This window comes from Heptranchias perlo, chromosome 7 (assembly GCF_035084215.1).
Source record: "Heptranchias perlo isolate sHepPer1 chromosome 7, sHepPer1.hap1, whole genome shotgun sequence".
NCBI lineage: Eukaryota > Metazoa > Chordata > Chondrichthyes > Hexanchiformes > Hexanchidae > Heptranchias > Heptranchias perlo.
The window spans coordinates 2,329,990-2,348,163 of NC_090331.1; the positions used below are offsets into that span (position 1 = coordinate 2,329,990).

The 18,174-nt window shown below is 48.4% G+C and overlaps 1 protein-coding gene across 1 annotated transcript in view; it reads left to right on the forward strand.

Moving 5' to 3' along the window:
• Positions 1 to 18,174, forward strand: part of LOC137323436 (SPRY domain-containing protein 3-like) — a 708,978-nt gene that overhangs the window by 265,667 nt on the left and 425,137 nt on the right. Inside the window, exon 5 of the mRNA XM_067986908.1 lies at positions 753 to 897. Within this exon, the coding sequence (XP_067843009.1) occupies positions 753 to 897 (145 nt within the window). The remainder of the gene's footprint in view (positions 1 to 752; positions 898 to 18,174) is intronic.

Consider the following 18,174-nt stretch of genomic DNA (forward strand, 5'->3'; position numbering starts at 1 on the left):
CGCCGCACTGTCGGAGGGTCAGTAATGAGGGAGCGCTGCACTGTCAGAGGGTCAGTACTGAGGGAGCGCTGCACTGTTGGAGGGTCAGTACTGAGGGAGTGCTGCACTGTCGGAGGGTCAGTACTGAGGGAGCGCTGCACTGTCGGAGGGTCAGTACTGAGGGAGCGTTGCACTGTCGGAGGGTCAGTACTGAGGGAGCGCTGCACTGTTGGAGGGTCAGTACTGAGGGAGCGCTGCACTGTCGGAGGGTCAGTACTGAGGGAGCGCTGCACTGTCGGAGGGTCAGTACTGAGGGAGCGTTGCACTGTTGGAGGTGCCGTCTTTCAGTTGAAGCGTTAAACTGAGGCCCCGTCTGCCCTGTCAGGTGAACATAAAAGATCCCACGGCCACTATTTGGAAGAAGAGCAGGGGAGTTCTCCCCCATATCCTGTTATCCCTCAACCAACATCACTAAAAAAAACAGATGATCTGGTCATTTATCACGTTGCTGTTTGTGGGATCTTGCTGTGCGCAATTTGGCTGCCGTGTTTCCTACATTACAACAGTGACTACACTTCAAAAGTACTTCATTGGCTGTAAAGTACTTTGGGACGTCCTGAGCTGGTGAAAGGTGCAAGTTCTTTCTCTCTTCCTTTTCAGGGCGTGCGGGAGAGCCGTTCAGGCCTGTGGGTGTCAATGAGGTGAGAGGGAGTGGGGCCTGATTTGATGTGGAGCGGTGGGAAGCTCTCTGATGGTCCTGTCCTGTGCTCTAGGTTGTACAGTGGCCGTGGAGTTGGACAGCAGGTGGCCCCAAAATGTCACAGCGGAGACAGGATCGGCTGTGGCTCCCGGGAGGACAGCACCGGGCAAGACCCCCAAAAGGCAGCCAGCCTCTTCTTCACCAGGAACGGAAAAGAGGTAGGACCATGAACATGGCGGGGGGACATCTGGGGGAGTTTTGGACAATGTGGGGAAAGAGGGAACGAGGGTCGTGTGATCCCCCTGAGCAGCTTCGAAACAATGAGAGCGACTCGGAGGTGACGGTTCACTGATTGTGATCAGTGTGTGTGGAACTGTACCCCAGTGAGAGTCAGTGTCTGTGGAACTGTACCCCAGTGAGAGTCAGTGTCTGTGGAACTGTACCCCAGTGAGAGTCAGTGTCAGTGGAACTGTACCCCAGTGAGAGTCAGTGTCTGTGGAACTGTATCCCAGTGAGAGTCAGTGTCAGTGGAACTGTACCCCAGTGAGAGTCAGTGTGTGTGGAACTATACCCCAGTGAGAGTCAGTGTGTGTGGAACTGTACCCCAGTGAGAGTCAGTGTGTGTGGAACTGTACCCCAGTGAGAGTCAGTGTGTGGAACTGTACCCCAGTGAGAGTCAGTGCCTGTGGAACTGTACCCCAGTGAGAGTCAGTGTCTGTGGAACTGTACCCCAGTGAGAGTCAGTGTCTGTGGAACTGTACCCCAGTGAGAGTCAGTGTGTGTGGAACTGTACACCAGTGAGAGTCAGTGTGTGTGGAACTGTACCCCAGTGAGAGTCAGTGTCTGTGGAACTGTACCCCAGTGAGAGTCGGTGTCTGTGGAACTGTACCCCAGTGAGAGTCAGTGTCTGTGGAACTGCACCCCAGTGAGAGTCAGTGTCTGTGGAACTGTACACCAGTGAGAGTCAGTGTGTGTGGAACTGTACCCCAGTGAGAGTCAGTGTGTGTGGAACTGTACCCCAGTGAGAGTCAGTGTCTGTGGAACTGTACACCAGTGAGAGTCAGTGTGTGTGGAACTGTACCCCAGTGAGAGTCAGTGTCTGTGGAACTGTACCCCAGTGAGAGTCAGTGTCTGTGGAACTGTACACCAGTGAGAGTCAGTGTGTGTGGAACTGTACCCCAGTGAGAGTCAGTGTCTGTGGAACTGTCCCCCAGTGAGAGTCAGTGTGTGTGGAACTGTACCCCAGTGAGAGTCAGTGTGTGTGGAACTGTACCCCAGTGAGAGTCAGTGTCTGTGGAACTGTACCCCAGTGAGAGTCAGTGTCTGTGGAACTGTACCCCAGTGAGAGTCAGTGTGTGTGGAACTGTACCCCAGTGAGAGTCAGTGCGTGTGGAACTGTACCCCAGTGAGAGTCAGTGCCTGTGGAACTGTACCCCAGTGAGAGTCAGTGCCTGTGGAACTGTACCCCAGTGAGAGTCAGTGCCTGTGGAACTGTACCCCAGTGAGAGTCGGTGCCTGTGGAACTGTACCCCAGTGAGACTCAGTGTCTGTGGAACTGTACCCCAGTGAGAGTCAGTGTGTGTGGAACTGTACCCCAGTGAGAGTCAGTGTGTGTGGAACTGTACCCCAGTGAGAGTCAGTGTCTGTGGAACTGTACCCCAGTGAGAGTCAGTGTGTGTGGATCTATTATCCCAGTGAGAGTCAGTGTGTGGAGCCTGTACTCTGTGTGGACTCAGTACCACATTGGATGAGATCTGGCAGCTCAGCCTAGGGGGAGGTGGACTCTGGGAACCTTCCTGCTCTCTGTGGCTCACTGCCAGTCCTAGGTCGATAATTCCCCATTGAACTACCGAGAAGATGATTTTTCCATCCTGCCGTTGTTCACTAGTCACGTCACTCACACCCTTGTGTATTGGATGGTGTGTGTTCGTGACCTTCGAATGTGTCGCAGAAATCAGCGCCTTGAGCTGAGGGGGGGAGTGACAGAGAATCATAGAAAGTTACAACACAGAAGGAGGTCATTCGTCCCATCATGTCCGTACCGGTCGAGAAGGAGCCACCCAGCCTAATCCCACTTTCCCGCACTTGGTCCGTAGCCCTGTGGGTTTCAGCACTTCAGGTGCACATCCAGGTACTTTTTAAATGAGTTGAGGGTTTCTGCCTCTCCCACCCTCTCAGGTAGTGAGTTCCAGACCCCCACCACCCTCTGGGTGAAAACATTTCTCCTCAGCTCCCCTCTAATCCTTCCACCAATTACTTTAAATCCATGCCCCCTGGTCACTGACCCCTCTGCTAAGGGAAATAGGTCCTCCCTATCCACTCTATCTCGGCCCCTCATAATTTTATACACCTCAATTAAATCTCCCCTCAGCCTCCTCTGTTCCAAAGAAAACAACCCCAGCCTATCCGATCTTTCCTCATAGCTAAAATTCTCCAGCCCTGGCAACATCCTTGTAAATCTCCTCTGTACCCTCTCTAGTGCAATCACATCTTTCCTGTAATGTGGTGACCAGAACTGTACACAGTACTCTAGCTGTGGCCTCACTAGTGTTTTATACAGTTCCAGCATAACATCCCTGCTCTTGTACTCTGTGCCTCGGCTAATAAAGGAAAGTATCCCGTATGCCTTTTTAACCACCTTATCTACCTGTCCTGCTACTTTCAGGGATCTGTGGACATGCACTCCAAGGTGGGATTTCTTATTCAAAAATAAATGGGACATTATGGAAGCAGATTATGAGCCTGTAATACAATCATGTTACCAAAATGCACCTTCGTTCTACCTAATGGTGGCCGGATTGAGGTGTGTGGTATTAGTGCAGTAACAGATCACTGCCAGTGTAACACATGGTACTGCATTTGGTGACCCCACTATTCCCGGCCAGAATGGAGATGATTGGGTAATTCCCCCATCAATCACGCCTGGAGACTGGGATTGATTTAACGCACATAATTTGTACTCTGTACCTGTCCTCCACTCACTGCATTTTGCTGGAGGAATATCCTTGCTTTTATCGGGAGAAGATGCTGTAGTTTCGGTCTTGGGTTCCGTTTGCTGCAGTTTGTAGAGACTCTTTTTAAATGGACTCTGCAAGTAGACTTTGTTTGCTTTGTTCTCTGTAAAATACACTGTCTGTCCCAAGTCCTCCCTCCAACTCATTGGTTGCCGCAGTGGTGTCAGTTGACACTCTGATCAAAATACTTGGGAGTCACATGGCCAGAAGCATGGATTTCATTGGAGGACAGAGTTGAAGCACAGTGAGTGCCAGGGCGAGCTCACCTATTGGACACTGGCACAGGTTCCCACTGCCAGTCCGTGCTCAGAACATCGCCCACATTAACCCCGAGAGTACAGCCAACTAGTGCCCAGGCTGAGAGATGAACTGCATGTTTGTATGGTTCGATAAAAAGACTTGCCTTTCTATCGCGCTTTTCACCACCTCAGGACGTCCCAAAGCGCTTTACGGCCATTGAAGTACTTTTGGAAGTGTAGTCACTGTTGTAATGTAGGAATAGCGGCAGCCAATTTGCGCACAGCAAGATCCCACAAACAGCAATGTGATAATGGCCAGATAATCTGTTTCAGTGATGTTGGTGAGAGATAAATATTGGCCACGACACCGGGGAGAACTCCCCCGCTCTTCTTCAAAGTAGGACCGTGAAATCTTTTACGTCCACCTGAGAGGGAAGACGGGGCCTCAGTTTAACAGCTCATACAAAAGACGGCACCTCTGACTGTGCAGCACTCCCTCAGTACTGCACTGGAGCGTCAGCCTGGAATTTGTGCTCCAGTCCCTGGAGTGAGGCTCAAACCCACAACCTTGTGATTCAGAGCTGTGAGTGCTACCCACCGAGCCAGGGCTGACACACACACATGCGTGTTTGCACTGAGCCAGGGCTGACACACACACACGCGTGTTTGCACTGAGCCAGGGCTGACACACACACACGCGTGTTTGCACTGAGCCAGGGCTGACACACACACACACGCGTGTTTGCACTGAGCCAGGGCTGACACACACACACACACGCGTGTTTGCACTGAGCCAGGGCTGGCACACACACACGCGCGTGTTTGCACTGAGCCAGGGTTGACACACACACACGCGTGTTTGCACTGAGCCAGGGCTGACACACACACACACGCGTGTTTGCACTGAGCCAGGGCTGACACACACACACACGCGTGTTTGCACTTGGAAGAATGAGTGAGCTGCAAAAGGCGCTTGCAAATAAAGTTGTTCGTTTGTAATAAAATCATCTGAATGCATAACAGAACCAAAGAGATAAAACGGAATCTGCGTGTTTTGGCGATTTTCTACACTAGACACAGCATTAAAACTAATGTATGTCACATGGGAGCTGATAAGCACTTCCGTAATTGTTTTACTATCTGATATAGTAAATACACTCAGGAGCTGACACTGAGACACCCATCGGCCGTACAGTCCCAGACAGGAGTGAATCGTTCCCCTTTTACCCACTGTGTACTGTACAATGTACAGGAGCTGACACTGAGACACACACGGGCCGTACAGTCCCAGACAGGAGTGAATCGTTCCCATTTTACCCACTGTGTACTGTACAATGTACAGGAGCTGACACTGAGACACACACGGGCCGTACAGTCCCAGACAGGAGTGAATCGTTCCCCTTTTACCCACTGTGTACTGTACATGTACAGGAGCTGACACTGAGACACACACGGGCCATACAGTACCAGACAGGAGTGATTCGTTCCCTTTTACCCACTGTGTACTGTACAATGTACAGGAGCTGACACTGAGACACACACGGGCCGTACAGTACCAGACAGGAGTGAATCGTTCCCTTTTACCCACTGTGTACTGTACAATGTACAGGAGCTGACACTGAGACACACACGGGCCGTACAGTACCAGACGGGAGTGAATCGTTCCCTTTTACCTGCTGTGTACTGTACAATGTACAGGAGCTGACACTGAGACACACACGGGCCGTACAGTACCAGACGGGAGTGAATCGTTCCCTTTTACCCACTGTGTACTGTACAATGTACAGGAGCTAACACTGAGGCAGTGGTATAAGCTGATCAGAGAGAGCCAGCATGGATTTGTAACGGATAAATCATGTCTAACGAATCCTGTTGAATTATTTGAGGTGGTAATGAACACGAGAGATTCGGGAGTGTCTCGGGATGTTCTTTATCTGGATTTCCAGACGGTATTGGACAAAGTTCCATAAAGGAGATTGTTAATAAAAATGAGAGAGCATGGAATTGGAGGCAATTTATTGGCTTGGACAGGGAATTGGTTCGGAGACAGGAGACAGAGAGTTGGGATAATGGGTATGGACTCCAATTGGCAGGATGTGACTAGTGGTGTCCCCCAGGGATCTGAACTGGGGCCTCAGCTTTTCACTATATTTATAAATGACTTGGATGAAGGAATAGAGAGCCGTGTATCTCAGTTTGCTGACGACACTAAGTTAGGAGGCAGTAAACAGTGTAGATGGGAGCAGGAAGTTTCAAAGGGCCATCGATAGATTAAGTGAATGGGCAAAACTGTGAGAGATGGAGTTCAGTGTGGGAAAGTGTGAGGTCATCCAGTTTGGGCCGAAGAAAGATAAATCAAAGTATTTTCTAAATGGTGAGAGGCTCGGAACTGGAGGAGCAGAGAGATTTAGCTAAAAGCCAGTGGACAGGTACATAAAATAATTAAAAAGGGTGATGGGATGTTGGCCTTTATCTCGAGGGGGCTGGAATATAAAGGGGAGGCAGTGATGCTCCAGTTATACAGAGCTCTGGTCAAACCCGATCTGGAGACTGGGTTCAGTTCTGGGCACCGCACCTCAGGAAGGAGAGATTGGCCTTGGAGGGGGGGCAGCGCAGATTCACCAGAATGATACCGGGGATAAAAGGGTTAAATTACGAGGACAGGTTGCATAGACTGGGCTTGTAGTCCCTCGAGTTTAGAAGATTAAGGGGTGATCTAATCGAGGTGTTTAAAATGATAAAGGGATTTGATAGGGTCGATAGAGAGAAACTATTTCCTCTGGTGGGGAATCAAAGAAGAAAGAAAGAACTTTCATCACCTCAGTATGTCCCAAAGCTCTTTACAGGCAATGAAATACTTTTGAAACTGCAGTCACTGATGTAATGTGGGAAATGCGGCACCCATTTTGGAGGTGGTGTTGTTCCCATGTGCCTGCTGCTCTTGTCCTTCTGGGTGGTAGAGGTCATGGGTTTGGGAGGTGCTGTCGAAGAAGCCTTGGCGAGTTACTGCAGTGCATCCTGTGGATGGTACACACTGCAGCCACTGTGGTGAAGGGAGTAAGTATTTAAGGTGGTGGATGGGGTGCCAATTGAGCAGACTGCTTTGTCCTGGATGGTGTCGAGTTTCTTGAGTGTTGTTGGAGCTGCACTCATCCAGGCAAGTGGAGAGTATTCCATCACACTCCTGACTTGTGCCTTGTAGATGGTGGAAAGGCTTTGGGGAGTCAGGAGGTGAGTCACTCGCCACAGAATACCCAGCCTCTGACCTGCTCTTGTAGTCCCGGTGTTGTTAATCATAGAATCATAGAATCATAGAAGTTTACAACACGGAAGGAAACAGGCCCATCGGCCCAACATGTCCATGTCGCCCAGTTTATACCACTAAGCTAGTCCCAATTGCCTGCACTTGGCCCATATCCCTCGATACCCATCTTCCCCATGTAACTGTCCAAATGCTTTTTAAAAGACAAAATTGTACCCACCTCTACTACTGCCTCTGGTAGCTCGTTCCAGACACTCACCACCCTTTGAGTGAAAAAATTGCCCCTCTGGACCCTTTTGTATCTCTCCCCTCTCACCTTAAATCTATGCCCCCTCGTTATAGACTCCCCTACCTTTGGGAAAAGATTTTGACTATCTACCTTATCTATGCCTCTCATTATTTTATAGACTTCGATAAGATCACCCCTAAACCTCCTACTCTCCAGGGAAAAAAGTCTCAGTCTATCCAACCTCTCCCTATAAGTCAAACCATCAAGTCCCGGTAGCATCCTAGTAAATCTTTTCTGCACTCTTTCTAGTTTAATAATATCCTTTCTATAATAGGGTGACCAGAACTGTACACAGTATTCCAAGTGTGGCCTAACTAATGACTTGTACAACTTCAACAAGACATCCCAACTCCTGTATTCAATGTTCTGACCAATGAAACCAAGCATGCTGAATGCCTTCTTCACCACCCTATCCACCAGTGACTCCACTTTCAAGGAGCTATGAACCTGTACTCCTAGATCTCTTTGTTCTATAACTCTCCCCAACGCCCTACCATTAACGGAGTAGGTCCTGGCCCGATTCGATCTACCAAAATGCATCACCTCACATTTATCTAAATTAAACTCCATCTGCCATTCATCGGCCCACTGGCCCAATTTATCAAGATCCCGTTGCAATCCTAGATAACCTTCTTCACTGTCCACAATGCCACCAATCTTGGTGTCATCTGCAAACTTACTAACCATGCCTCCTAAATTCTCATCCAAATCATTAATATAAATAACAAATAACAGCGGACCCAGCACCGAACCCTGAGGCACACCGCTGGTCACAGGCCTCCAGTTTGAAACACAACCCTCCACAACCACCCTCTGTCTTCTGTTGTCAATCCAATTTTGTATCCAATTGGCTACCTCACCTTGGATCCCGTGAGATTTAACCTTATGTAACAACCTACCATGCGGTACCTTGTCAAAGGCTTTGCTAAAGTCCATGTCGACCACGTCTACTGCACAGCCCTCATCTATCTTCTTGGTTACCCCTTCAAAAAACGCCATCAAATTCGTGAGACATGATTTTCCTCTCACAAAACCATGCTGACTGTTCCTAATCAGTCCCTGCCTCTCCAAATGCCTGTAGATCTTGTCTCTCAGAATACCCTCTAACAACTTACCCACTACAGATGTCAGGCTCACCGGTCTGTAGTTCCCAGGCTTTTCCCTGCCGCCCTTCTTAAACAAAGGCACAACATTTGCTACCCTCCAATCTTCAGGCACCTCACCTGTTGCTGTCGATGATTCAAATATCTCTGCTAGGGGACCCGCAATTTCCTCCCCAACCTCCCATAACGTCCTGGGATACATTTCATCAGGTCCCGGAGATTTATCTACCTTGATGCGCGTTAAGACTTCCAGCACCTCCCTCTCTGTAATATGTACACTCCTCAAGACATCACTATTTATTTCCCCAAGTTCCCTAACATCCATGCCTTTCTCAACCGTAAATACCGATCATGGCTGGTCCAGTTAAGTTTCTGGTCAATGGTGGCCTGCTAGATGTGGATGGTGGGGGGACTCGGTGATGATGGGCCTATTGAAGGTGAGGGGGAGAAGGTCGGGCTGAGTCTTGTTGGAGATGGTCATTCCCTGGTACTTGTGTATCACAGATGTTTCCTGGCATCGTCAGCCCAAACCAGGATGCTGCCCAGGTCCTGTTGTAGGCCAGAATAGGCTGCATCCATTATCGGGCAAGTTCTCAATGTAACTTTTGGACTTGTTGGGGTGTTTGAGGAGGGAGGTATATTGATATTGGTGTAATTCTGTGAGTGTTCAGTAAGTTCCTCTGACCTGGAGTGCTCGTATGATTGGCAGTTGCACCCCACCTGTGTTTAAGGCCTGCAGTCTTTTCTAGTTTGTAATTGACTGACATTAACATGGGAACAGGAGGAGGCCATTCAGCCCCTCGAGCCTGTTCCGCCATTCAATTAGATTAAGGCTGATCTGTATCTTAACTCCATTTACCCTCCTTGGTTCTGAAACCCTTAATATCCTTGCCTTATAAAATGTTATCAATCTCAGTCTTAAAATTTCCAATTGACCCCCAGCCTCAACAGCTTTTTGGGGGAGAGAGTTCCAGATTCCCACCCCCCTTTGTGTGAAGAAATGCTTCCTGACATCACCCCTGAACAGCCTGGCTCTAATTTTAAGGTTCTGCCCCCTTGTTCTGGACTCCCCCCACCAGAGGAAATAGTTTCTCTCTATCGACCCTATCAAATCCTTTAATCATCTTAAACACCTCGATTAGATCACCCCTTAATCTTCTAAACTCGAGGGAATACAAGCCCAGTCTGTGCAACCTGTCCTCGTAATTTAACCCTTTTATCCTCGGTATCATTCTGGTGAATCTGCGCTGCCCCCCCTCCAAGGCCAATATATCCTTCCTGAGGTGCGGTGCCCAGAACTGAACTGGCTTTTAGTGATTTCTGTACCTGGACCCCTAAATCTCTCTGCTCCTCCACAGTTCCGAGCTTCTCACCATTTAGAAAATACTTTGATTTATCTTTCTTAGGCCCAAACTGGATGACCTCACACTTTCCCACACAGAACTCCATCTCTCACAGTTTTGCCCATTCGCTTAATCTATCGATGGCCCTTTGAAACTTCCTGCTCCCATCTACACTGTTTACTGCCTCCTAACTTAGTGTCGTCAGCAAACTGAGATACACGGCTCTCTATTCCTTCATCCAAGTCATTTATAAATATAACAGAAAGCCGACAGCTTTCATGACAGTGCGAACGCTGGGTGAGCTAGCCGAGGCAGTGCCTGACCAGGAGAAGCAAACACATGGCCAGCTGAAGGAGAAGTGCAGAGGAAGGTAAAAGGCCATGGGGACAGAGGACGTACAGATGGGGGTGCTGTGATTACATGGATGACATTTCTCCATCAGTGTAGAATGGAAGACATGTGATAACCATGTTACCACGACAACTCACGCTCTCCAACACGCACACACGTGTGCACGCAGACACGCATCCTTTAATTGTGGGAGAGATTAGAACCTTCTACATTTTCTTCCTCCTCTTCAATTGTAAAAGCAAAAGCCGATTTTTTTTTTCCGAAACAGCAAATTCTCTTAGTTTTTTTGGGTTAAAACCGCAGCCTTCAAAGGTGCAGTTCGAGAGGGAGCCACGTGTTGAAATGCTGATGAGGATGCTTTGCCTTAACGACCGATGGTTTCCAAAGCAGGTCTGGGAAGCTGTGTCCCTGAGTTCCCTGATTGAAATGTGCTGTGATATCGCAGTTCTGTCTCGCCTTGTTCCAGTGTTGGTGCTGAGAGTCTCTCACCAGCTGCACACACCCATCGAAACCGAGTTTAAATTAGCAGCATCGTGGGGTCATGAGAACTAAAGGTTAGATTTATTAAAAAGTACATGTCTTGGCCTTTTGCTTGCCCAGCTCTGCCTGGGTATCATGAGGAGCAGGACAGATGTGAGTGTGTGGGTAAACAGACCCTGCTCACTCATGGTTCAGGAACACTCTCCACCAGTTAAAAACCCTTCTTTGATTAACTCTCAATTTTTCTCCATTTTATCAGAGACCCCCCAGCCGTGCCCTGCAACCCCCACCCCCCCGCCAACCTCCCAACTCGCTCAGTCAGTCCGGCGTCCTCCAGTCAAAGTCACAGGTTCCATTACTGCCCTCGGCAAGCAGACCCAGTCTCTCAAAGAAGGAAGGATCTTGTATTTCTATCGCGCCTTTCATGACCTCGGGACGTCCCAAAGCGCTTTACAGCCAATGAAGTGCTTTTCAAGTGTAGTCACTGTTGTAATGTAGGAAACGGGGCAGCCAATCTGCGCACAGCAAGATCCCACAATCAGCGATGTGATAAATGACCAGATAATCTGTTTCAGTGATGTTGGTTGAGGAATAATATTGGCTCAGGGCAGAAATTCACACGACACTGGTACTGTCCAACGTCACACACTGTCCCAGTCCTGTATATAATCGAGTGTAAAACACACTGACCCAGTCCTGTATATAATCTAGTGTAAAACACACTGTCCCAGTCCTGTATATAATCTAGTGTAAAATACACTGACCCAGTCCTGTATATAATCTAGTGTAAAACACACTGTCCCAGTCCTGTATATAATCGAGTGTAAATCACACTGTCCCAGTCCTGTATATAATCTAGTGTAAAACACACTGTCCCAGTCCTGTATATAATCTAGTGTAAAACACACTGTCCCAGTCCTGTATATAATCGAGTGTAAAACACACTGTTCCAGTCCTGTATATAATCTAGTGTAAAACACACTGTCCCAGTCCTGTATATAATCTAGTGTAAAACACACTGTCCCAGTCCTGTATATAATCTAGTGTAAAACACACTATGCCAGTCCTGTATATAATCTAGTGTAAAACACACTGTCCCAGTCCTGTATATAATCTAGTGTAAAACACACTATGCCAGTCCTGTATATAATCTAGTGTAAAACGCACTGTCCCAGTCCTGTATATAATCTAGTGTAAAACACACTGTCCCAAACCTGTATATAACCTAGCGTAAAACACATTGTCCCAGTCTTGCATATAATCTAGTGTAAAATACACTGTCCCAGTCCTGTATATAATCTAGTGTAAAACACACTGTCCCAGTCCTGTATATAATCTAGTGTAAAACACACTATGCCAGTCCTGTATATAATCGAGTGGAAAACACACTGTCCCAGTCCTGTATATAATCGAGTGTAAAACACACTGTCCCAGTCCTGTATATAATCTAGCGTAAAATACACTGTCCCAGTCCTGTATATAATCGAGTGTAAAACACACTGTCCCAGTCCTGTATATAATCTAGCGTAAAACACACTGTCCCAGACCTGTATATGATCTCAAGCTTTCGGAGATTATCCCCTTCGTCAGGTGAATGAGTGAAAGGTTCTCAAATCGCATATCTTATATTAGGCTGGGACACCATCACACCAATCAAAGGTGTCGTTGGTGTTCAGACAGATTAGCCACGGAGAACAGTAGGTCCCAGTACACTGAATACACATTGTGTCAAATTACACAGACAGAGAGAAAGAGACCCAAATGGCTGAGAGAGAGAGAGAGAATATTAAAAACAGATAACTTTTTTTTCCCCTTGCTGGTGGGGTTACGTGTAGGGTGACACGAACCCAAGATCCCGGTTGAGGCCGTCCTCATGGGTGCGGAACTTGGCTATCAATTTCTGCTCGACGATTTTGTGTTGTCGTGTGTCTCGAAGGCCGCCTTGGAGAACGCTTACCCGAAGATCGGTGGCTGAATGTCCTTGACTGCTAAAGTGTTCCCCAACTGGGAGGGAACCTTCAACCAGACGAAATTGAAGTTCTCAGCCGAGGGCTCAATTTCTGCCCCACCACCAAAATGGACCCCATCGGTCTCGCGGCGGACACGGAGGAATTCATCAGGAGAATGAGACTCCGGGAATTCTTCCACAAATCCCAAGATTTCAGCAGCAAACCCAATGAGACAATCAACGATCCGGAACAGCAGACAGAGGGATCCGCGGTACAGCAACCAAAGAGGAAAGAGTCAAACTGGACTCCTCCAGAGGGTCGCTGCCCTCAGCTTGACATGTATGCTCAAGCTGTCAGGAAATGCATCAATGCCAGATTCATCAGCCGCACTCACAAGACAGTCCAGAATGTCACCCGAGCTCAACGCAACGCCATCAACGCTCTCAAGACCAACCGAAACATCGTCATCAAACCAGCGGACAAAGGAGGAGCCATTGTCATACAGAACAGAACGGACCATTGCAAAGAAGCATACCGACAACTGGACAACCAGGAACACTACAGACAGTTACCCGCAGATCCGACCAAAGAACACACCCACCAGCTCAACAAACTGATCAAGACCTTCGATCCAGACCTTCAAAGCATCCTACGCACTCTCATCCCACGTACTCCCTGCGTGGGAGACTTCTACTGCCTCCCAAAGATACACAAAGCCAACACACCCGGACGTCCTATCGTATCAGGCAACGGAACCCTGTGTGAGAACTACTCTGGATACGTCGAGGGCATCCTGAAACCCATCGTACAGGGAACCCCGAGCTTCTGTCGCGAAACTACAGACTTCCTACAAAAACTCAGCACCCACGGACCAGTTGAACCAGGAGCACTTCTCACCACGATGGACGTCTCGGCACTCTACACCAGTATCCCCCACGATGGCGGCATCGCTGCAACAGCCTCAGTACTCAACACCAACAACAGCCAATCTCCAGACGCCATCTTACAACTCATCCGCTTCATCCTGGATCACAATGTATAAAACACTGGTTAGGCCACAGCTGGAGTACTGTGTGCAGTTCTGGTCGCCGCACTACAGGAAGGATGTGATCGCTTTGGAGAGGGTGCAGAGGAGATTCACCAGGATGTTACCAGGGCTGGAGCGCTTCAGCTATGAAGAGAGACTGGGAAGATTGGGTTTGTTTTCCTTGGAGCAGAGGAGGCTGAGGGGGGACATGATTGAGGTGTACAAAATTATGAGGGGCACAGATAGGATGGATACTAAGGAGCTTTTTCCCTTCGTTGAGGGTTCTATAACAAGGGGGCATAGATTCAAGGTAAAAGGCGGGAGGTTTAGAGGGGATTTGAGAAAGAACTTTTTCACCCAGAGGGTGGTTGGAGTCTGGAACTCACTGCCTGAGAGGGTTGTGGAGGCAGGAACCCTCACAACATTCAAGAAACATTTGGATGAGCACTTGAAATGCCATAGCATACAAGGCTACGGACCAAATGCTGGAATATGGGATTAGAGTAGACAGGGCTTGATGGCCGGCACGGACACGATGGGACGAAGGGCCTCTATCCGTGCTGTATAACTCTATGACTCGATGACTCTAATGTCTTCACCTTCGATAACCAGTTCTTTACCCAAACACACGGAACAGCCATGGGGACCAAATTCGCACCCCAATACGCCAACATTTTCATGCACAAGTTCGAGCAGGGCTTCTTCACTGCACAGGACCTCCAACCAACACTATACACCAGATACATCGACGACATTTTCTTCCTATGGACACACGGCGAAGAATCACTGAAGAGACTACACGATAACATCAACAAGTTCCATCCCACCATCAAACTCACCATGGACTACTCCTCAGAATCGGTTTCTTTCTTGGACACACGAATCTCCATCAAAGACGGGCACCTCAGCACCTCACTCTACCGCAAGCCCACGGACAACCTCACGATGCTCCACTTTTCCAGCTTCTACCCCAACCACGTCAAAGAGGCCATCCCCTATGGACAGGCCCTGCGAATACACAGGTTCTGCTCAGACGAGGAGGAACGCGATGGACACCTACAGACGCTGAAAGACGCCCTCTTAAGAACGGGATTTAACTCTCGACTTGTCGATCGACAGTTCCGACGGGCCACAGCGAAGAATTGCATAGACCTCCTCAGAAGACAAATACGGGACGCAACCAACAGAGTACCCTTCGTCGTCCAGTACTTCCCCGGAGCGGAGAAACTACGCCATGTTCTCCGCAGCCTTCAACGTGTCATCAATGACGACGAACACCTCGCTAAGGCCATCCCCACGCCTCCACTACTCGCCTTCAAACAGCCACCCAACCTCAAACAGACCATCGTTCGCAGCAAATTACCCAGCTTTCAGGAGAACAGCGTCCACGACACCACACAACCCTGCCACGGCAACCTCTGCAAGACATGCCAGATCATCGACACGGATACCACCATCACACGAGAGGACACCACCCACCAGGTACATGGTTCATACTCCTGTGACTCGGCCAACGTTGTCTACCTCATACGTTGCAGGAAAGGATGCCCCGGAGCATGGTACATTGGCGAGACCATGCAGACACTGCGACAACGGATGAACGGACACCGCGCAACAATCGCCAGACAGGAGGGTTCCCTCCCAGTCGGGGAACACTTCAGCAGTCAAGGACATTCAGCCACCGATCTTCGGGTAAGCGTTCTCCAAGGCGGCCTTCGAGATACACGACAACGCAAAATCGTCGAGCAGAAATTGATAGCCAAGTTCCGCACCCATGAGGACGGCCTCAACCAGGATCTTGGGTTCATGTCACGCTGCACGTAACCCCACCAGCAAGTGGGAAAAAAGTTATCTGTTTTTAATATTCTCTCTCTCTCTCTGCCATTTGTGTCTCTTTCTCTCTGTCTGTGTAATTTGACATAATGTGTATTCAGTGTACTGGGACCTACTGTTCTCCGTGGCTAATCTGTCTGAACACCAACGACACCTTTTGATTGGTGTGATGGTGTCCCAGCCTAATATAAGATATGCGATTTGAGAACCTTTCACTCATTCACCTGACGAAGGGGATAATCTCCAAAAGCTTGTGATTTTAAAATAAATTTGTTGGACTATAACCTGGTGTTGTAAGATTCCTTACATTTGTCCACCCCAGTCCATCACCGGCATCTCCACATCATGTATATAATCTAGTGTAAAACACACTGTCCCAGTCCTGTATATAATCTAGTGTAAAACACACTGTCCCAGCCCTGTATATAATAAAGCGTAAAACACACTGTCCCAGACCTGTATATATCGAGTGTAAAACACACTGTCCCAGTCCTGTATATAATCTAGCGTAAAACACACTGTCCCAGTCCTGTCTATAATCTAGCGTAAAACACACTGTCCCAGACCTGTATATAATCTAGTGTAAAGCACACTGTCCCCGTCCTGTATATAATCTAGTGTAAAACACACTGACCCAGTCCTGTATATAATCTAGTGTAAAACACACTGTCCCAGTCCTGTATATAATCTAGCGTAAAACACATTGTCCCAGACTTGTATATAATCTAGTGTAAAACACGCTGTCCCAGTCCTGTATATAATCTAGTGTAAAACACACTGACCCAGTCCTGTATATAATCTAGTGTAAAACACACTGTCCCAGTCCTGTATATAATCTAGTGTAAAACACACTGTCCCAGTCCTGTATATAATCTAGCGTAAAACGCACTGTCCCAGTCCTGTATATAATCTAATGTAAAACACACTGTCCCAGTCCTGTATATAATCTAGTGTAAAACACACTGTCCCAGTCCTGTATATAATCTAATGTAAAACACACTGTCCCAGTCCTGTGTGTAACCTAGTGTCAAACACACTATGCCAGTCCTGTATACAATCTAGTTTAAATCACACTGTCCCAGTCCTGCATATAATCTAGCGTAAAACACTGTCCCAGTCCTTTATATAACTTAGCGTAAAACACACTGTCCCAGACCTGCATTTAATCTAGTGTAAAACACACTGTCCCAGTCCTGTATATAATCAAGTGTAAAACACACTGTCCCAGTCCTGTGTATAATCTAGTGTAAAACACACTGTCCCAGTCCTGTATATAATCGAGTGTAAAACACACTGTCTCAGTCCTGTATATAATCTAGTGTAAAACACACTATGCCAGTCCTGTATATAATCTAGTGTAAAACACACTGTCTCAGTCCTGTATATGATCTAGTGTAAAACACACTGTCCCAGTCCTGTATATAATCAAGTGTAAAACACACTGTCCCAGTCCTGTATATTTTTTTTTTATTCGTTCACGGGATGTGGGCGTCGCTGGCAAGGCTGGCATTTATTGCCCATCCCTAATTGCCCCTTGAGAAGGTGGTGGTGAGCCGCTTTATTGAAAACGCTGCAGTCCGTGTGGTGACGGTTCTCCCACAGTGCTGTTAGGAAGGGAGTTCCAGGATTTTGACCCAGCGACAATGAAGGAACAGCGATATATTTCCAAGTCGGGATGGTGTGTGACTTGGAGGGGAACGTGCAGGTGGTGTTGTTCCCATGTACCTGCTGCCCTTGTCCTTCTAGGTGGTAGAGGTCGCGGGTTTGGGAGGTGCTGTCGAAGAAGCCTTGGCGAGTTGCTGCAGTGCATCCTGTGGATGGTGCACACTGCAGCCACAGTGCGCCGGTGGTGAAGGGAGTGAATGTTTAGGGTGGTGGATGGGGTGCCAATCAAGCGGGCTGCTTTATCTTGGATGGTGTCAAGCTTCTTGAGTGTTGTTAGAGCTGCACTCATCCAGGCAAGTGGAGAGTATTCCATCACACTCCTGACTTGTGCCTTGTAGATGGTGGAAAGGCTTTGGGGAGTCAGGAGGTGAGTCACTCGCTGCAGAATACCCAGCCTCTGACCTGCTCTCGTAGCCACAGTATTTACATGGCTGGTCCAGTTAAATTTCTGGTCAATGGTGACCCCCAGGATGTTCATGGTGGGGGATTCGGCGATGGTAATGCCGTTGAATGTCAAGGGGCGGTGGTTAGACTCTCTCTTGTTGGAGATGGTCATTGCCTGGCACTTATCTGGCGTGAATGTTACTTGCCACTTATGAGCCCAAGCCTGGATGTTGTCCAGGTCTTGCTGCATGCGGGCTCGGACTGCTTCATTATCTGAGGGGTTGCGAATGGAACTGAACACTGTGCAATCATCAGTGAACATCCCCATTTCTGACCTTATGATGGAGGGAAGGTCATTGATGAAGCAGCTGAAGATGGTTGGGCCTAGGACACTGCCCTGAGGAACTCCTGCAGTAATGTCCTGGGGCTGAGATGATTGGCCTCCAACAACCACTACCATCTTCCTTTGTGCTAGGTATGACTCCAGCCACTGGAGAGTTTTCCCCTGATTCCCATTGACTTCAATTTTACTCGGGCTCCTTGGTGCCACACTCGG